The sequence below is a fragment of the Prinia subflava genome, chromosome Z (genome assembly GCF_021018805.1).
Source record: "Prinia subflava isolate CZ2003 ecotype Zambia chromosome Z, Cam_Psub_1.2, whole genome shotgun sequence".
Taxonomy (NCBI): Eukaryota; Metazoa; Chordata; class Aves; order Passeriformes; family Cisticolidae; genus Prinia; species Prinia subflava.
The window spans coordinates 93,293,389-93,315,232 of NC_086283.1; the positions used below are offsets into that span (position 1 = coordinate 93,293,389).

General features: G+C 35.9%; 1 protein-coding gene across 3 annotated transcripts in view; it reads left to right on the plus strand.

The window, feature by feature from the left end:
* KIF2A (kinesin family member 2A) overlaps nt 1-21,844 on the plus strand; it is a 57,626-nt gene that overhangs the window by 19,119 nt on the left and 16,663 nt on the right. For 2 of the 3 annotated variants that reach the window (XM_063421985.1, XM_063421983.1), the window contains exons 2-14: nt 4,029-4,123; nt 5,388-5,507; nt 5,941-5,995; nt 8,062-8,184; nt 8,731-8,831; nt 11,670-11,765; nt 12,532-12,586; nt 15,393-15,555; nt 18,635-18,725; nt 18,883-18,946; nt 19,352-19,443; nt 19,691-19,833; nt 20,559-20,763. In XM_063421985.1, coding sequence (XP_063278055.1) covers nt 4,029-4,123; nt 5,388-5,507; nt 5,941-5,995; nt 8,062-8,184; nt 8,731-8,831; nt 11,670-11,765; nt 12,532-12,586; nt 15,393-15,555; nt 18,635-18,725; nt 18,883-18,946; nt 19,352-19,443; nt 19,691-19,833; nt 20,559-20,763 — 1,403 coding nt within the window. The remainder of the gene's footprint in view (nt 1-4,028; nt 4,124-5,387; nt 5,508-5,940; nt 5,996-8,061; nt 8,185-8,730; nt 8,832-11,669; nt 11,766-12,531; nt 12,587-15,392; nt 15,556-18,634; nt 18,726-18,882; nt 18,947-19,351; nt 19,444-19,690; nt 19,834-20,558; nt 20,764-21,844) is intronic. The other variant, XM_063421984.1, reaches the window with a different exon arrangement.

Genomic DNA, 21,844 nt, shown 5'->3' on the forward strand with positions numbered 1-21,844 from the left:
TGTCAGCCACTGCTGTAGTCCAGACTGTAATTTAGACACCAACCCATATTTCACACTGATAACTTATGTTTCTGAAAGGTAGTAGGAAGATGAAAGGGCCGTGGGTTTGTTACTCTGATTGATCTCTGCTTCAAAATCGTGGTGATTTGGAGAAGCTTGGCAGATAGAAAATATTCTTTTTGCTTAGAGGTAAAGATCTAAGTACGCTTGGTATTTGCAATGAGTTGGCACTGCTACCTAGGCTAAGGGTTAATTAAAATATTTGATTTAGCCTTGGTCATTTGCTTTCACTGCTCTTCCTGAACCTTTTTGTGCACCACTAGCTATCCTAAGAACTTTTACAACAGAGGATATTTATGTCATATGTCTACAGATCAGATCACTATGCTTGCTTCCTTCTGTTTGTCAAATGTTTATCAGATGACTGGGAAGAAAGGAAATGGGGCATTGATGTTTTTCACTTGATTGTGATGAGCATATTGTAATGTCTTTATTTATTATGTGTATTTAAGGTAATTGTAATGTGTTGGCATCACACATTTTTCTGTTGCACTGCTGTACTGTCAGCAGTATTTTTTAACGCAGCAGTATTTTCTGGTTGCTAGAGATTAGCCATACGTCACGTGCTGTATGACAGAACATACTTACCCAAATAATTGCTTTTTCAAATAAATTCTCCATTAGTTTTGAGCCCCATAGAATCATAGAATATCCTGAATTTAAAGGGACCTGTCAGAATTATCAAGTCCAACTCCTGGCCCTGAGCAGGACAAGAGGTATGCATAGCATGTGCCAGAGAGTGTTGTCCAAATGCATCTTAAACTCAGTCAGGCTTGCTGCTGTGAAGAGGAGCCCTACAGAAATGGAATAACTTCTCAGAAAAAAACTGTTGCTTGTGATCTGAATTCTAATCATGTGAAGAGAGGCACTAGAAATTAAGGAAATGCCAAGTGAAGAGTTGTTGTATCCGCTCTACTTCTCTTGGTTTTAATGTGTGTGTCTTCTTGAATTACTTTTTACTACTTCAGCTTATAATGCTGGTTCATGTTTACGTGGACCTGCTTACATGACAAATTTTGATACCAGCTCTAGAAAGTGAACCAGAAATTAAGGCCATTGCATTGAAACACTCTCTACTCTCTGCAGATAGGCTCTTACACTTTAGCATTTGTAGCTTGGTCTTGCTTTATATGCTAGACGAGGTTTATGCCAGCCTAATTGGTTGTTGGCATTCCTGAATTTCCCAGCTGCTGTATTCAGCTGTGTACTAGAAAAATATAATGGAATACTGTTTCCAGAGAGCAAGAGGCAATTGTAAAGATGTAAATGCTTTATCTGGAACTTCAATAACATGTAAACTTTTAGTAACACAAAGAATTTTTAGGAACAAATTGTATGAGTACATTGCCAGTTTAAGCGCTGTAGTGAACATTTTCTGTTTAAGCTCTGAGTATTTGGAAAATGGACATTACTTTTATTTTTGTTAGTATGTGGGTTTTTGTGGTTTTTATTCAGCCCTGACTTTCTTGGCCAGGGAAGGGATGAAATCTGGCACAGAGATGGAAGATTTTTTGTGATTCTTTTGTTACAGCATGCTGGCTTACTGTGTTTGTTAGAGTGTGGGGTATTTTCTGTTGATTCATCAGCCTACTGTGGTCTCTTTTCACTTGTTATAGCAAAGATGAAACCTTTCTTAAATATTATTTGTTCTCTGTCAAAAGTAACAGAGCACAGAAACACATAGTAGAACTTATATGATGGCTCTGTGACTACTCACAGCTGAGACCTGTGACACTGGTTTCAGCTGCAAAGAGTGGTTTCCAAAAATTTTAAAATTTGGTGATGTACTAAGTAGTACTAAGTATTACTGTAATATTGTATAGAATATGTTTTACTAAACATATATTTTTCACACATTGTTTTTCTCTCAATTCTGATTTGACAGCTGTGCCAGGCCTTAAAAAAGCAACAGAAGATTATACCAATGTAAGCTTGAATTCCCACTTCCCAGAGTTTTTGTGTCCTTGCAGCCTGGTCTCAGCACACTCTGCAGAAGAGGCAGGAGTGATATTTCTATAGGAAGACAGCAGCTTCTGTTGCTACTTTGCTGAAGGACCAGACAGCTCATTGAAGCAATTCTACAACAGTGTTCTTACACAGAATTAAATCCCTAGAGGTTATTAAATGCTGAAATATTAATGGAGAGATGTATTCAGGATGGTGAGGATGGTAGTCAGGAAGCACAAATGGAAGGGTTCGTTCAGAAAAAGCATGGGTCAGGGAAATAAAACCAAGAGAATGCCAGAGGACAGAAACCACATGAAGCAAAAAAGCAGGGGCTGGGGGGGGGTGGGGTGGGCTTTTTATTTAGAATGTTAAAAAACTACTTAACCTGCTTTAGCGTGGGAGTGACAGTTATGCCTTGGGCCAGAGGAAGCATGGAGGTTGTAAATGCATGTGTAATGTGTGTTGCTGGTGAGGCAAGTGCTGCAGCTGTGAAAGCAATGCTGCCCAGGGCTGCTGGCTGCTCTGAGGGTTCCCTGGGCACTACACCTTGCCTGAGCTGCAGCTAGCCTCTTCCTCCACACATTGTGTGACAGTACAGGGACTTGCTGTTACCTTCCATGATGCTTGCCTCTATTCTCCCTCCTTACTGAATCTTAACTAGATGTGAATGTTTAGGCACCCTTTGTAGTAAAAGAAATATTAAAGATATACATGTGTTACCCTCATTGTTAGCTGAGGTAATTTGGGATATCACTCAAGGTTTTCCTTTCTTTCTGTTCCTCTGCAGGCCTGCAGGCCCTAGAATGCTTAGACTGTAAAAACCCTTTTTTTTTTGTTTTTGGAAAAGTGTCAAATTGTGAATGAATTGGCTAAAACAAAAGTTGAAATAATCGATGGAGCAGAAAACTAAAGGGCATTTGTAGGGCCAATAGCATTAGAAAAGAAGAGAAAGTGTAAGGCAGAGAATGCCAGACTGAAGCATGTGTGCTGCATGTGCTGTGTTTTGCCCTGAGCAGGTGCCCAGCAGCAGCAGCATCATATGCAAACTGCTCCATGATGATCACTCATGCTTTGCGAGCTGCATGTAGTCCTAGGGTGTGGCAAGTGGCAAGTGGAGCAAAGGATTGCTTCTTTGTAATATGGACCCTTGTTACAAGAGGGTGTGCGAGGAGCAGTTGCTTTGGATTCGTGTTCTTTAGAAACCTCAGTTCTTGGTACTTTAAGGCAAAGCATGGATGTGAAATCAATGTGACACTTGGGTCTTGATCCTTTTGTGTCAGTGCATGGCTGTCCTGCTCTTCAAGTTGGTTTTCTGTAGTGTGCATAGGAAAGAGAACATAGAACAATTGCAGTGTACTATATATTTTAGAAGAAAAATCCTTATTCCTACTGAAAATTTACTGGTTTTATCTTACGCTATGGAGGCTTGCTTCCTTTGGGTCTTGCACTGGAGAACTCAATGCAAAAGCATTTTAGCTCAAGCTCAGCAGTCTGTGTAAGTAGCTCTTTCTAAAACAATGGTTTGTGTTGTTCTGGGCAGTTTAATTTTCAGTTCGACTACCACCTGATTGGTGCCTGTATAAAATGAGTACCAGAACTCAATTTTGAAGGGCTTAATTACAGTGTTGAGATGTGTAATGTTGTATCAGCCTGGAAGGGGGGGACAAACAAGCCTTTGTGAAGTCCACCTAAGAGGCCTGTAGCACCTGTGGGAATCTTCTTGTGTTGGAGTTTTCTCTTCTCAAGGAGAGAGAGAGTCTAAGTGGTGTGGTTTTCCTGAAGGGTTCTGTTTACTTACCATTCAGTTTTCTGTTCATTGTGCTTTTCACTTGGAGCTGACTGGTGGGTCAGGTCTGAGCCACTTCACACTGTGTGGCCTGCAATCACCTTCTATTTATCATCTTATTTTTTTCAACCATCTTCTTCCTACCTCTTTCTATATATCTCAGTGCAGAGATGAAAATAGGTTCTGGAAATTTTTTCCACCAGTTAATAAATGATCACTTGTGTTTGCTTTCTAGGCCGAATTCACCAAGCAATGGTAACATCCCTAAATGAAGATAATGAAAGTGTAACCGTTGAATGGATTGAAAATGGGGATACTAAAGGGAAAGAGGTAAACTTATTTGTTCAGAACTTTAAAAACATAAGTGTAATCTGTGTGAAACATGTAATCTTATGTGAGTATTACTTGGAATTTGCACTGAAACAAAAATGAGACATAAATCTTAATTTATTTCATGATTCTTTGGTTACAGACTGTTTTGTACAGAAAGTGTTGAGCAAATTCTGTTTTCTCTTGTAAATTTGAATTTCTGAGCTCTGTGTGATAGCTTTTCAGAGGTTGTTTTCATCTATTGATTTTGAACAACATTACAAAGGCTGACTTTATTATCCAATTTTTTCAAGTTGAAAAATCAGATTTTTAGAGGTAGAGGGACACTTAGTTCAGACGGGAAACTCGTAGTAGAGCTAAACTAGAAATTTTCTTGTATTTGTATTCTTGAGAAATTTAACTGCCACTTTGCTTATTTACTTATTCTTGGCAGCCATTTTCCAGCCTTGCTTTCCTTATGAAACTGTATCTTTTTGTGTAACACTTTCCTACCTCATCTTCCTTTAAATTTTGGACCATGTTACCCGGTTTCAGTTTGGAGAAACATATCGGTAATAATTACACTTTACACTTTACTGGTTTTGTGAAAACACAGGAAAAGGAAAAAAAAAAAGCCATGAGAAAGTCCTGGAGATTTCATCAGCTGAAGATACACAAAATCTATACAGCACTGAGGTCTTTCAAAGCTTCAGCCAAAAGAAATAGAAGTCTACAGACACCAAAGCTCTTCCACATTTTTACAAAATCATATTTTTAAGATCCTGCCCCTCTTTCCTTGCATTTTACAGCAGTTTGAATAACATTCAGTAATACTTTAAAAGAAAAAAAAATTATAAATTTAACATGGTTTCAGCTATGGTTTGATTTTTTTAGGTCTTTGCAATGTGTTTCTTTTGCACTGTCTGGGAATTTAAGATATTTGAGATCTCCTTCTTTTTATGTTAAAGAATGTCTTATATATTTTGCAGTAATTGTCAAATTACCATAAAAATATTAGCTACTTCTCTTTTAGTTTGATCACCTTATAAAATTATACTGTTAGTTGGTCATTTTTAACTCATCCCTTTACTGAATGATATGTTTTCAAATAATACAAAGACGAAAGATTAGTCTGTTTTTAGTGAACAGAAAATTATTCATCTTTTAGAATGAACAAATTATGGGGTAAAAACACTAAACATGTTTACTGTTTATTGTCAAACATAACAGGAGACAGAGGATTTATGTCAAATGTCATTAATGTGTTTTATGCTCTTTTTCACAGATTGATTTAGAGAGCATATTTTCACTAAACCCAGATCTTGGACCTGATGAAGATATTGAACCTAGCCAAGAGACCCTACCACCACCTGCTTCATCAGCCAAAGTAAACAAAATTGTGAAGGTTGGTAATATCTTAGCAACGTGTTCATGGTAACTTTACAGTAGCTCTATACATCATGTTCTGCTAGATATTTTAACTTAACTTTTGTGTCTGTGGTGCTATTTCATAACCTTGTTCTTTTTTTTTTCCTGTCGTGAATAGGGATTCTTAAATTTTTTTAAGAACAGGTTTGGCAGAGAGGGAGTTGGGAACTAATATTTGTATAACTAAATATCTTAATAAAGGATAAAGAAAAAGTTTTGGAGTTTTCTGAAACATTACATACCATTCAATCAGCCTTCACCCCTTCCCTTTTCATGGTGGGATGTGGCAGTAATAAGATCTCTTTTGTTGGTGTCATGTTATTTTAATTCACTGGAAAGAAGCAGAAGTGGGGTTGCAGTTTATGTTTCAATAATATGGTGATCAAATAAGAGAGATTTCTTTTTTATAGAGTCGGCGAACTGTGTTGTCTTCTAAGAATGACCCTCCTGCCAGAGATAATAGAGGTAAATGTTATGTCTTTCCATTTCAATGAAGTAAAAGATACAGTAACATTTTAACCTCTTGTATTTCTAGTATTCCTTAATAGTTTTGTGTTTCTTACTTGGTATTTATCACTTGGCCTGTGATGTGTAAAAGATATTGTATATAATTCCTAGAATTATTCCTGTATATACTTAGGAATTCATACTGTACAAATAATGTTTATATTCCAGTTTAAGCAACATATCGTTATAAAAGTTAAGCTGAATTAACTGCCGGTGCAAAAATTTGAAGATAATTAATTATGCAATATTAAATCATGCATGAACTTTTCATATGTAAGTGTCCTCAGCTTATTTGAATGTTTCAATATACACTAAGTAGTGCACTTTGAATTCTTAACATTTTCAATTTTTAAACTTTTTTTGTTAACAGCCTGTTGTTTTGTAACAGTCTGTGTGTGAACAGTCATAAGAACATATGAATACTTAAGTCCTACAGGGTTTTTATTACTCTACAGTTAATAGTGAAAAAACCTGAAAAAAAATTGAAATACCACAGGAGAATAGGTAAAAAGTCTGTATTGAATGAATACAGATGTAATGCATCTGTAAAATGTAAATGAATAGTTACTGCCTATTGTTTTCATTTTCTCTCCTATGTTCAGCTTAACTAACTTGTACTGATGATGGTGATGATGGTGATGATGATGATGATGATCGTTTTTCTTCCAAACATTAATCTACTAACGTTTCTTCAGACTAGGTTCTAGTCCATCTGTTTAAACTTGGAAAACAAGTGGGCTTGCATATCTCTGCAAGTGATCAGATTCTTCTGATTGGGACCATTTTTGCCCTTCTGCCATTTGGCTCTGGGGGTATTAAGCAGATTGAAAATACAAATGTGTTTTGGGTTTTTTTTCCTACCTGGTCTTTAAATATGAATTGTCTTACTTACAGACTATCCTCACATCCTCACGTTCTTTCATTTGTAGAAAATTATCTGTTTGGTATAAAATAAGCCTGTAACTTGTATTTTAATGAGCACCGTTCCTCTTACTATTCACTGTTGGCCTAAATGTTTTTCTTTTTGGCCTTATAATTCAGCTTTTCTCAGCAAACTGTCTTAATCTGTGTAATCAATTTCTACTGTAAGCTAGATCTCCTATGATATGTGGAATGATCTGGGCATTTGTCTGGTCTGTCCCATTCAAAACCTGTTTCTGTAGTTGTTCCTATGTTATACAGTGAGCTGGCCTTCACTTGGAGTCTCATCTCTGGCAACTGATCAAAGCTGATGCCTTCACTTTAGTACTTTTCTGACACACTCTGTTAGAAGTGTGTGCAGGAAATGGACCAGCTGAAGCAGAGCTGATCGAAGCAACTATTTGAAAAAACAATTTGAAGTGTTCAGCTCAATCACACAGGCAGGCATGCTCACCACTCCCACTGCATTCACTGGAAAAAGACATCACAGCTTCTTCAGAAACTGGCATTCTTAGCACATATAGAATCAATGCATAACTTTAGACATATTGATTGTATCTATATCCCTTCTGGTATAGAGGCAAAAAGGCTTGTTTCTTGCACTTACAGATGGTGCTGCACTTCACTGGCTTTAATTTCTGTTGCATTGCTCCTCCAGTGGTCATAGGCTCAATGGGGTTGGAGCATTTTGTAGAATCTAGAGAATGTGAAACAGTGGGGCTTTTTTCCTTTCTAGTTTTTTGGGCATAATTAAAATATAAATAAAATTGAAGCACTTTATGCTTCAGGATTGCATATCTCCAAGTAAACACTTCATTCTGTGCACATAGTAAGTTGTACTAATTCTGCAGTATTTAAAAATATGCATGTGCAGCATTGGTACTTAATAATCATGTTATGTTAATGTACAGCACTAGGATAAAAAAGTCTGCATACCAGATATTTTTATTTATAGGCTTTCCATGAGTATGGCTCCTCCTCATCCACAGTAAGTTGTGTTTAGAAAAGGGCCTCATTGTATCTCATCTTAACAAGGCATTTCAGAAATGGGTAGAAAGGTTATTCCTCCGTGTCCAGATGAGCTTTTTGCTTTTCCTTTGCAGTGGTTGGTTCTGCACGTGCACGACCTACTCAGCTTCCCGAGCAGTCTTCCTCCTCTCAACAGAATGGTAGTGTTTCAGATATATCTCCAGTTCAAGCTGCAAAAAAGGAATTTGGACCCCCTTGTATGTAAACCGTGTATCAAGGACTCATTCATTCTGGGCATTACATGTACATTCTCTTGGATTGTGTTGTTATCCATAAATGACCAATGGTCTATACACTCAGTTGTCTGTGAGCTTTCTTGCAGAGCTTTTCAGAAAGCTGTGGCTAAACGTATGTTCATTTTCATCGTAATTGTATTAGTATTTAGTTTTCCTTTATTTTCTTTTAAGCATGGTGGTGTTGTTTAGCTTGCTTTTTTTTTTTATTTTCTTTTTTTTTTGTCTGGGCTTACTTTTAATTCAAACCAAGAGATCACATGTATCTGTCCAAATATTTTTTTCAAGGTCATATATTTTTTGTTTGTGTAATGATTGTCCCATTCCAATGGCATTTTTTATTATAAATTTTATGTATTTTAGAAATTTAAATGCAGTAATGGTTCTATACTAATCAGATTTGCTTGAAAACATGGTTGTTAGTTGAACTATTCTAATTATTGATACATTAATTGAAGTTTACAGTGTAAATATGGAAAGTATTTTAAAATTGCATCATTTTTCTTTAAGCACGTAGAAAATCAAACTGTGTAAAAGAGGTTGAAAAATTGCAAGAGAAGCGTGAAAAAAGAAGGTTACAGCAGCAGGAACTTAGAGAAAAGAGAGCTCAGGTTAGTATTTTTAGCTCAACTGGAAATCATATGTCAGCAAGAGAAATTTGCAAAATGGGGCTTTTTTCAGTCTTAAGTAATTTTTATGAACTGTGATAATCTTGAATTTGAGTGTTTTCGTTCTGTATACAGATTTGACAAATAGTTTGGTGTTCAGTAGGATTGCTCTCATAACTACTACATTAGATGGTTTTCCCCTTCTTTTTCTTCCTACAGAAATCATTGCTTTCAATTGCTGTCTTGCTGCATGTTCTTCAGAGAACAACTACTGATGACAGTTATTTCCTAGGGAAAATGTATTTTTGACAATAACCAACCTTTTGACTTTTAGAAAGGTCTGTTATTCTACAGGAGGCAATACAACATTATGATAAATTGTTCATTATGATCTTCGACGCTTTACAGATATTTTTGAGGCTCAAATTTTACCAGTGATTTCTAATGTTTCTTTCCTTAAACTAGTCTGTACATTTGTAATTTCATCGTGGAAGCAGGTTGGCAGCCAGTTGTTAAAAACTTGAGTGAAAGAAATGAAGTTGCTAATCCTTTGAGAAAAGTCTCTTAATACTAAATGACTTGCTGTCACAGTGGTGTAAAAGCTTTAGCAAAGCTAGGAGTGAATCTTGTTGGCAGCGATGTGGGTATGTGTTAGTCTGTAAAGAGATAGTACCAGGCTGCTGCTAACAGGAGAATTATGACCATCAAGTAAATCATTCACACAATTTACTTTTCATGACTTAATGATGTTTCCAAGTGGACCTAAAATTACCTATGGTAAATTTTTGTTTTGTAATTTACATCCGTTTACACAAAACATTAATATATCTTTATATGTGAGGAATGATCATTTATGGTTTTATGTATTAAAATATTTTGAAGTGGTGTTACTTGTAAGATTTTCTTTTTATTGCTCCTGTGAACATTCCTCTTTCATCTGAGTCTTAAACTTCTGTATGAGGAGGTTGTTGTGAAATGCAGCAGTAATTCACCAAGCACTGACTTCTAGTATGCAAGACCTTTAAACAGGGCTTGAAGAATATTAAATAAATGTTTTCTCCACGATAAACAATACTGTTTTCTGAATGTTATAAAGAAACATTTTGTGAAGACTTACCTTCAGCAGCTTTTACTTCAGTGTAGTCAGTGTGAATGACATCAAGGTACAATCTGCTTCTGATCACCAGGACAGTTTTTCCTGAGGTGAGGATTGACTGTGTCACAAGTCCAAAGACTAAGCTGGCTTCCTTTCAGATTAGTAACCCCAGTCCAGTGCTTTTTGAGAGTGCCTACACTGTGTCCACAGCCAAATGTGATTCAGAAATTTTATATCTTGTGGGGGTAGCCATGCAAGACTTACTAGGGTCTGAGTGATGCCTTGGGAAGGCTGACCTGAAACAGAGACTGGACAGAGATAGAGAATAAACTAGGTATTTATTGAAAAGCCTCCCTTGGGCAGGACAGGAGCCTGACCAGGGCTACACCCAGGGTGGACTGAGAATGATCACAAAATGGCTGACCAGTCACGAGATCTTACATTTTTATGAGTTTGGTCCATTTGCACATTGGGGTTTAATTGTCCTATTACAGCTTCAGGTTGTGTCGTCTCATCCTTCTTGTTTTCTCTCTTCGGTCCCCTGTTGTTTATGCTGTTGGACTGAAAGTTGTTCTTGGTCCTCAGCAGAAAAGGATTTGTTTTGTCTACCTGCCCTGTGAAGAGAGCTTACTGGCACTTAATATGAGGCTCAGAACTGCACCCCTAGGCAGCACAGAATCTGAAAACATGAAAGCTAAAGCTTAAGGCATCATGAGCACCAGAGCTGGCTATGTTTGGCATCAGTAGCATGTCCTGAAGTGTTGTAAAACAGGTATTTGCAGGGAGAAGTGATGGGACGTAGTTTAATCAGTTCTGCAGAAAACAGGGTAGGCTCAGGCTCAGCTTATCAGTGCAGAGCCTCTTGCATGTCCATTCACTGTGGTACTGATGGCTCCAGGTTTAAGGACTGGTTATCTTCTGTGCCTGTGTCATGGGTTCAGCTGTCCTGGCTATGTTGACTGCCTTGCTGGTGGGGTGGGGTGAGGATGAAAAAAGGACTTTGTTGTGTAAGTGCTGCTTAGGAGTAGCTAAAACATCCATGTGTTATCAACCCTGTTTCCAGCACAAATCCAAAACAGAGCTGCATACCACATTCTTCTATGGAGAAAATTAACTCTATCCCAGTCAAAAACATCACAGCCTGGATGTAGCCTATTGAGTGTCCTTGGGATTGCTTGTGCTTTGCGGGGTGTCTGAGACCCTTGGAAGAGTTTGCAATGCATCCAAATATGTGTATAAATTAATACAGGACCAGTAGTTAGGACAAGCTACTTTGACTGGCTTGTATCCAGCAGGATTGTGTTTACAGCAGCTGGGTTCCTGGACTGTCCTCTGTGTTATGTGTTGTACCTGTGTAGTGGAGTATCTGTGCATCTGTCAAGAGTGCCATAGCTAAGATAAAAAAGTGTTGACTTAGAGGTATCTTCAGTGTGAAGGTGCTGGCAAAGGCAGGAGTAATTTCTCTCTTGAGTAGACTATTAATGAGTCCTCAATTAAGTGTTTTCTGTTGTATGCCAACCGAAATGACATGGGAAACATATAATTGTTTGCTTTATGGTCAGTAAATTAGCTACATCAGAGTGGAAAATGGCATTAATCTTACATTAAACTTGCAAGAGACATTTTTGATGTTCTGTAGAAAACTAAGATTTCAGTTAATGTGTATTTTTAATAGATAATTAATTCAGGCCTTCTCTGGAAACAAAAAAAGTATAAAAGAAACTCTGTTGCTTACTTTTTCCTAGGATGTCGATGCTACAAACCCAAATTATGAAATTATGTGTATGATAAGAGATTTCAGGGGAAGTTTGGATTATAGACCACTAACAACTGCAGATCCTGTAAGTATGGCAGCAACATGGAAATGTGTTATCCTTCTGTGCTTTTGCTGTGTGTTTTCATTTTTTATTTCCATGTATGGTTCTATCTATTAATGTAAAAATAGGTATTTTAAGATATATTAGTATTCAGTATAACATGGGCTTATTTTCCCAGTAATTTGTTGATACTGAAATGGGTAGGTTTTGGAAGTCCTAGTTTACCTAACAATTGTTAAGTTATTTAAATATCTTTTTACTATCGAATAATCTCAATATGTACTAAGTGGTCACTCAGCCTTTGTATGGTAAATTTTCCTGGGATGCCAAGGGATGTGTGCACAACACCGTGAAACTCATTTGAAAAATCTTCTTCAACACAATGATTACTATTTGATCTTCGAAGGAGATGTAGTCTTTTGGTTTGCAGGCAAGTCAGAGGAGTGGAATCCTTAAATGATCAATACTGTCAAATTCTATGGAAATCAGAGAATGGCGATTTCTGTCAATAGCCTCTCTACCCTGTTAAAGCTGGATTTGCTTGCACAGTCCACTGGTACCTGTTGCTCTGTTGGATTAGATCACTATCTGCAGGGAGTTTTGTTAATGTATGGTTCTCCCTTTTGGCTACTGTGCAGGCACAAGGAGTTTTTGTATGTTCATTTGACTTACTGTCTTAGGAATTTCTCTTTGTTTAAATGATTGGTTATTCAAAAAGAGAAGTTAAATAAAGTTAAGTATTTTGTAACTGGAATTGGGGTATAGTTCACTGAAAGACTTTCCTTTGCAGATTGATGAGCACCGAATTTGTGTTTGTGTACGAAAACGACCACTCAATAAAAAAGGTATGATTGTTGAAGATTTTATTTGTTTGTCTGAAAAGCTGCTTCTGATAGTAACATTATTTTTGTTAAACAATTCTAGAATTACTGATCAAAGATAAAACTCTTATATTAGACAATATGTGTGATGAACCTGAAAATGAATTCTACTATAATCTCTTCAGTATTCTTACATTGTATTAGGATCACTGTTATTTGAAAGTATCCTTCAAGTGATCTCCTGAGCAGAGAGTTACACAGTGAAAACTTTCATACATCTTTTTGTACATATATTTTTGTACTTCCAAGTAGTCATGAATCAGACATCAAGGAAGTATCTCATGACACGGTTGGTGCCTAAACGTGTCCAAGACATCCTCACAGGGCTAGTGGATTACAGGCAAACAGAAGACTTGTACACCCTGGAGTTGTTGCTCAGGGGTGGTAAAGTTACCCTAGAGCATTTCAAATGCCACTAACAAACTGTTAAGATACTAAAATAACTCCTTAATGACTTTTTATTTTATGTGATGAGTATTTGAACTGTTTTTCTTACTACCTGCTCATCAGACTAGAGTCTGTATTCAAAAAAAACCAAAACCAAACAACAAAAAACTGTTCAGCTTTCAATTCCAGTTAAATTGCAATCTTCCTAGGAAGGTCTTTTACTTTCAGTGGGAATTTAGGAACACAAATGCCTACTGGATTGCAGCCTGTCTGAATCTGGTGCTGTAGGATGTTTCTTTTCTTCTCTTTCTCTTATATTGTGTTCAGCTGAAGGACTCTAGAGCATCACTCTGATGCTGAAGCAACATAGGAAGACATCGTTTTTGTACTGTCAGAAGTACACATTCAGGATTATCTGAAGCATACCCAGAGGAAAGTGGGAGAAATGTTTTCCGTTTCCCATACATATGTTGATACCAGTATAGTTAGGTTTTGTCTTATTTGCCCCCTTTACATTGCTGCTTCTGTTTTTTCTTTTCATTTTTACTTTTACTGTTCTGGAAAATGTCACTTTCTACCTGTGCTGAAGATGGACAAAGCCAAATTGCAGTAAATGAAAACAAGTTGTTATGGGACATGAGTTAGGATTCAGAAGTAGGAATTGATTTTGTGAAAGTTGCATATCTTTAGTATTAGTGGTTGGGAGCTATTAAAAAACTTGTTCAGAGGTGTTTGTAGCAAGATGAACATCTAATTAAAAATAAGGTTGATACTTAAAGCTGTTTTGCATTTTTAAGAATAAACTGTAGTAAAAAGTGTTAACCAAATAATCTGTGCAGGGGATGATAATGTAGTACCCAAATGATACAATCTTCTGAAAACACTCAGTTCATAAGACACACTATTTCTCGTAAAATCGTAGAAAAGTATAAAAGAATTAAAGATGGTAGACTGTAATGATTAGAAAAAATTAAATTAATTCTGCATCTTGAAAATGCAGAATTATCACCAAAAACATAAGGTGTTCTCAACATCAATTGTTCTGTGGATTGACTTTGCAGGAAGTAGGTGTTCTGAGTGACACTTGAGATTTTTAGTTCAGTGACTTGTACTTGTAATTGTGAAATGTGTGATGGGTTTCAGAGACCCTATTCGTAATTTTCATCAGCAAAGAATGCAGGTTCCCATACCAAATAGCTGTGAGGAAGTAAATGTTTTACTCCAAATAAATTTTTAAGAAAAATACTCTTCTGACAGGTTAAACTAAAAAGTTTTTGCTGTAAAGAATTGTCCATCATACATTTCTTTTTGTCACTGTTTCTTACTGTTTATCTGCACTTGATGCAGAGTAATTGCATTTCATTTTATTGCAGTACAGTTGAAAAATTGATTCTATTTTGACTGGAATGTGCATTTTCATTGGTGTGTAATGTAATGCAATGGTAACCATTTTACTGTTTGATCAGGATGTTAACTCATGAAAAATTCTATCTGGTTGTATATCAAATTCTTGAATTGCATGCCTTAAGAAATTTTACATAGAAATGCAAGTACGACACATTAGTGAATCATGTAGACACAAAGGGTCTTTATTTTTGTGCATATTATGGATCACTGGGTTCTCTGTTTTGCTGACTCATATACCATGCAACAATTAGCAGTAAATTGCAGTGCTGTATAGTAATTACAACCTAGGATCTCACTGTTGAAGTTACAATGATAGGAAGGATCATTGTAATGTTCAGTTTATTCTGCTTACAAGATAATCTTTAGCAAGGATTTTACTTTACAGGAATTATATATTAAAGATGCATATATATACTATTGGTTCCAGGAGGAATACACAAATGAAAATGTCTGTGAGGGATGAAAAGGGAATTCAAAGAAAATATCAAGATAAAAAATTAAAATTAAATGTATTATCATAAGGATGTTAATTTCTTTGTGTTTTCGAGTTTGACAGTCTAAGCAGTATAGTACTAGAATCTAGTTTCTCCACTAGAGAAGATATTTATAACAACTCAAAGGATATGGCAGTGAGCTGTGGAAGACTATATAATTGCTGAGGAATAAGACCTCAGATCCGTGGGAAGTGTTATAGGAGATGTGACAAGTTACAATGAAGGTGCTGTAATTAATGATCATAGTGTTTCTAAACAGCTTTCTATCTCTTAATTTCTAGCAGTTGGTAGGATGACTAGATTTCCAAAATGAAATCTCTGCTTAGTAGATTACTGTCTAGGCATCAGAAGCCCAAATCCATTGCAGTGTTGTTACTTGGAGGAGCTGTGTTATCTGAGATGTTATAAGAGTGTAAACAATGGGAAAATGTAAAAACTAATGATGTGTTGTTAGTTAAATATATATTTCACTTATTTTATAGAAACTTTAATGAAAGACCTTGATGTAATAACAATTCCTAGTAAAGATGTTGTGATGGTACATGAACCAAAACAAAAGGTGGATTTAACAAGGTACCTAGAAAACCAAACTTTTCGTTTTGATTATGCCTTTGATGACACGGCTCCTAATGAAATGGTTTACAGGTATGTGTATATGCTTTTTTTTGGTGAATGTTTTTTCTCATGTTTTTTCCATATGAATAACTGTTACACTTACATTGGTCTTAGACTTTATTCCTATTCTCTGTGTTACCAGGTGGTATATTGCTACCTCCGTTCTTTTACCTATTTACTTTTGTTTTGACTCTTTATCCCTAATTACTCACCTGCAATGTCATTTCCATCTCTGTTGGCCTCAGTCCTACTCCCAGTCCTCCTCCAAGCCCTGCTGCATTCCAGGCTCTAGCAAGTATTGCCTGCCTCCTCAGCTGCTCATTACTTGAGCCACGTAATCAGTTCTCCATTTGCTTCGAGGTTATTGTGTTATTATTAGTGTATGTGCAGCTCCTGAGAAATGTGAGCCATGGGTTTTGGTCATCAGGAAACCTGGAAGAAAAGGAGAGCCCTAGCACCAAAGAGCTTGCAGTCTGAATATAGGATAATTAAGAGATGGAAACAAAGCAGTAAAGGGTGAGAAAAGAGTACCAATAAAGTGAGAGAGTGTATATTGCAGTATTACGGAGATACCTGAGCTAACTTGTCTTCTGGAAGCAATGTGGCTGATGTAATGTGGAAGTGTATGGAGCTAAGCTATCTTGCTGAAAATGCCAATTTTTTTACTTTAAAAACAAACAGCAACTAAGACACATATCCTCTTTTAGGCCCAACCTGTTTAGATTTCCATTTTATTCTTTGCTTTTCTGTTTCAGTTCCACTGTTGATATGGAATAATTCACAGGCCACTTTTAAAAGCGTGTTTAGAGGTAGTTATTTCCCTTGAACAAGTAACTAAATGAAGTACATACAGTAGTGGGCAAGGTTAGATACCATGACAGAATCTTGGTCAGAATCTTGGTATGCATCTAAATGTTGTGGAGATTTTTGCAGGAAATATTGATACCAAAAAGGAATTTGGTGAAGATAATTTTTCTTATGCTTGGGAAGTGCTTCCCATAGTCTTAAAGAGTATTAACAGTATTAACCTTATATTCTGTTTTAAATCCACAACTAGGAAGTGAAAGTTAGGATCATGCCCCAATTAATAGTGGATAACAAAAAAAATCATACTAAAAGAATTCTTAAAAGGTTGTGAAAATAAATTTCTGTCTTATGCTTGTTATAATTAGAGAGGGGGATGAAAGGAAAATCTTATAAAACTAGCAAAAGAGTTGCAAACAGCAAAGCTATGTCCTTGGAGATTTCTGTCTTTTCTGGTTGTCTGCTGGTAGCACCTTTCCTTTCCTTGATACTGAAGAGCTGTGGGAGAGCCAGCTGCTTGATGATGCATGAAATAATTCTTTTGCTTGACAATCCATTCTTCTAATCTCCCTCCTTCCTTTATTTATCTGTGTGAACATAATGTTTAAGATAAAGGGTGGTTTTCGTATACAGTGTTGAGTTTTTGTACTGAGTTTTTATTAGTTACATAATACATTAATAGCAATACAGGAATATACTTTAAGATTATTCATAGTGAAACAGTAGATCTCTAGTCTTTCTCCTCCCTCATATGGCACAATAATGATTCATTACTTGAAGGCAATCTGTTTTAAGGTCTTCTGTAATAACAGAAGTAAGAGCAAGATAGGTGTCATCGTGTGCTCTCATCAGAGCCTCAGGGTCACATTGAGGAAAAAAATACTGTGTCAAGATACTCCAGTTTTCTCCAATATGCTAAATTTACTGTATATCTATACTGAAGAAATGTTCAGTCCAAGGTAGAAAAGTACTACTCTATTATTATTACTACTACTAACACCATTATTGTTACCATTATTACTACTGTTATTATTTTGCTTAACCTGTATTTTAAGTAGTTTTGATCCATGAACTACAACACAGAGTTGCAATTTTTTTTTTAATATTAAGAAACACGCACTATTTGGAATAGATAGGCCTTATGAGTTTTAAAGGAGAACCAGTTTACATTTCTGAAAGACTAAGATTGCAAATAAAAGTTCTAGGATAAGTAAAGTTGGACTGTTTTGATGTAGTATCATTTGGAGTTGTGTAATCCTTCATGAAAAAAATTTACGATATGTTTGTATTTTGCCTTACTATAAAACAGATACAATTCAAGTTCTTTTTTATTAAATCAGCAAAATAAAGTTTCAAATTCAGTCAGACAGAAGGAATGGAGTGTGCTTCTAAGGTGGATAGACTTCGTGAATTTTTAAATGTTTATATATAAAAAGAACAAACATCAAAATATGGGACTATCCTCTTGAGAAGACAGAAGGTATACACTTAGAAGAAGCAAAGAAAAGACTAAGGCTGTTCAGGAATCATCTGATGTATTCTTGATGAAAATTCATGATTCAGCTAGACGTAGATTCTTTACATAACCCTGGATTGCTGCTGAATGGTGTAGTGTCTTGCCTATATTATTTTTATAAGTGATCTTATGTTTGAAAGCAGAATGAAGGAAGGTCGTAGCATCTCAGTGTTTATGTAATTATTTTTTTCCTTTATTGGTCACTCATGAGTTATTTATGTGTAAAAAACTGGAAAAGGTTTAAAAAGAGCTTTGCAGAGAGAATCAGCTCCATATGGAACTCTCCATTAGTTTACCCTTTGCTTTTGGAGTTTACAATAAAATGATGGTGATAAACAGCTGAAGTAGGAACAAGAGCTCTGTGTTTCTTAAAATGAAATATATTATCTAAAAAAAGAAATGATACTTCAGATAATACTTTTGACACAGCAAATAATACCTCAGGGATAAGTAGATTTTTTTTATTCTTGAGAGCTTGGGTATCCATTATCTTGAGCCCTTTCTTAATGTATGCATGTTCTCAAAGATGTGAAATGTTGTTTTGGCCTGTTTTTCAAATTTAATCTTGCAAGTTGATTTGGGGAGGAAAGAAAAACTACAGCAGAATTTTAGTATTGATGAAACTCCTATCTGCTACACTGTCCTACTTGAATATCTTCTTATTCTGGCATCTTGAGGGAGCCCCAGGCTCCATTTAGTAACTGTGGGATGTTGGATCATTACAACAAAGAAATCATTGTTTAGGGTTAGTACTTCAGTTTTTTAAATACAGGTTTTTTTGCATTTAAGGTTTACAGCTCGACCATTAGTGGAGACCATATTTGAAAGGGGGATGGCCACTTGTTTTGCGTATGGACAAACAGGCAGTGGGAAAACCCATGTAAGTAGTTCTTCTGCAAGTCAGCAATACTCTCTTTTTACATGACACACTTAGATGAGTTCTAAAAAATAGGAAATATGTGAACTACAGTTCTGTGATTTTTATGGTGCTTTTCTTTTTTCTTTTTTTTTTTTTTCTTTTCTTTTTTTTAATTTAGACTATGGGTGGCGATTTTTCAGGAAAGAATCAAGATTGTTCTAAAGGCATATATGCACTTGCAGGTGAGACTTCATTGATCAGTTGGCTTTGGGCAGATCAGTTGAGATCAATAAATTTTCTACTCTTTGTCATACAAATAGAACAGTTTACAGACTTTGCATTGCAGTGGAGCTTTGGTAACATCAGAAGTTGTCCCTAGATATTTATCCCTTACACAGTAATGTGAATATAGACCACTTAACAAAAATGCAATAACAGATTATTTAATTTTATAATTTTGGGGTCTTCTGCATCTTCCAGTGTAATGTGGCAGTTTAGATTGCACTGTTTTAGGCTTGGTTGACTGACCCTATCTGCCATTCTTGCAAAATATGAGGTGCTTAAAATAGATTGTTACACATGAATGAATCTTCACTAAATGAAAACACATGATGAGATTTCTTTTTATTCTGGAAATATATTCACAGCTCGAGATGTCTTTTTAATGCTAAAGAAGCCAAACTATAAGAAGTTAGAACTTCAAGTATATGCAACATTTTTTGAGATCTACAGTGGCAAGGTAAGTACCAGATCTTTTTCTGAGAAAGAAGGAGTTTCTCATGCACAAAATGTTGAGCTTGTCACACAAGCTCACAAAAAATATTTTCCCCCTTTTGTATTAAAAGCTATATTTTAAAGAATTCATTACATTTCCCTTCCAATCATGTATTTCCATGGAGTGTTTTGCATTATTTGAAATGGAATTCAAAGCACAAATTTATTTGAAAGCTCCTCTTTTAACTATTCTGTTTTCCTCCTTCCCTAAGGTTTTTGACTTGTTGAACAGGAAAACAAAACTAAGAGTGTTAGAAGATGGTAAACAGCAAGTCCAGGTGGTGGGATTGCAGGAGCGGGAAGTCAAATGTGTTGAAGATGTTCTTAAGCTTATTGAAGTAGGCAACAGCTGCAGGTATCTTCCATAGCTTACACCAGTTTTTCATTTTATGTTAAAAAATTAGAACACGATTTTTTGGAGGTATCTTTGTAGCGTTGGCCTTTTATATACAAGGGATTTTTTGATAATGTTGTCTGCAAGTAAGGAATCTACCTATGTTTTAAATAGAGATGTTTAGAGTTTCTCTGTCTCCTAGAGAGAAATAACTGATTTTTCAAGAGGATGTGAATTGCATGCATTATGTAAGCAGCTTACTGACTTAAATTCACGTAATTTAAAAACTGGCATGCTGCCAGGTTCTTCATCTCTAAAAGGCTTTGCTGCATACTGGCAGAGGTTAGCACAATTTTTTTTTCTTTTTTTTTTAAGACTTCAGCTTCATTGTTTTTAAAATTAGCCTTGAGCATGGACTGCTGCATGATCAGATAAAAGCGCCATCAGCATTTTTTGTGTAAGATCTCTGATAATTGAAATATGTGAAGATCTCATTTGAGAACGGAGGCAAAATGTTACTAACCTTCCATTTCCATTCAAAGAGATAGAAAAAGAGGCATAATTGTACTATGCATATCCAATTATTAGTGTTCTGTGTCTAGTCTCCACAAGAGTGTTAGATATGATGTCAACACATAAGAAAATACAGGAATTTACCCTGGAAACGTATCATTGTGAGGTGTCATCTTTAATGTGTATGGTCCTCCACTGGTTAATATCTTTCTCTGCTCTTCTCCTGTTTAAAGGACATCTGGCCAGACATCTGCAAATGCACACTCATCTCGAAGCCATGCAGTGTTTCAGATTATTCTCAGAAGGAAAGGGAAATTGCATGGTAAATTTTCTCTGATTGATTTGGCTGGCAATGAAAGAGGAGCGGACACTTCGAGTGCAGATAGGCAGACGCGACTGGAAGGTGCAGAAATTAACAAGAGCCTTTTAGCACTCAAGGTAACTGATACATTTCTATTGCCTTGGAGTAGGTGGAAGCCTACATATAATAGCAGTGACAAGTAAAATGAATGTTTTTGTGTGCTTGTCTACATTGTCTATGGATATGACAGGTAAAACAATGTATTGATGTTTCCTCTAAATGAGTGAGGGAACACTTAGTAAGTCCCAAGTAGGAACAATGCAGAAACGTTATGCTATCAACTTACATGTAATTTTAGTAAAATAAAATAAGAACACCCCACCGAAACCAACTAACCAACCAACCAACTGAAAAACAAACCCCCCAAACAAACAAGAAAACACCCCAAAAAAATAAGTTCACAAAAAATCCCCAGTGGTTGGATTTGCAGATCTTTCTGATAAATATCTATAATAAGAAGGCAAATGACTTACTTTGGTACTCAAGATATGAAATACTAACAGGAAGTATTCTTACAGATCTCACTATTTATTTCTTTTTTGAAATGAAAAGTAAAACTACACTGACAACATATTTACTGCTGTTAATATATTGACTAAAGCAAAACAACAGCAGCATGTCTAGAAAAAACTAGCAAATAATTGAAGAAAACCTTAAAAATTGAAATCCATTTTTGTTAGCTCTTCTTCAATCAGTCACTTTACAGATTTTCACATATCCAATCCAGGACAAAGAGAGCTAAGAAATACTACTTAAATATTTATTTGCCTTTTTGGTTTGATGTTTTATAGTGATTAAAAGAGGTTCAGTCTAAATAGGGGAAGTAATTTTTGATTTCAAACTGAAGAAACAGTAGTTTGAATGTCTTAGAATTTCTCTCTGGTTTTTGTTAGTTTTGCTTATGTTTACTACTCTCAGCACCAACACTGTTTTATATAAAAAATCTGAATCCCAGAATCTGTGGGGTTACATATTTATTCTCGTAAACCTGGGATCTCAGTATAAACTGGCATCTGACTAAACAGATCTCACAACACACCATAAAACTGTGATGTACGATGTGCCATTACAAAATTCTAAGGCATGTTTAAAAATTGGAAGCAGCAGTTTCAAAACTTTGGCCTATTCTGATTTAACATCAAAGTAAGCAATGCAGGG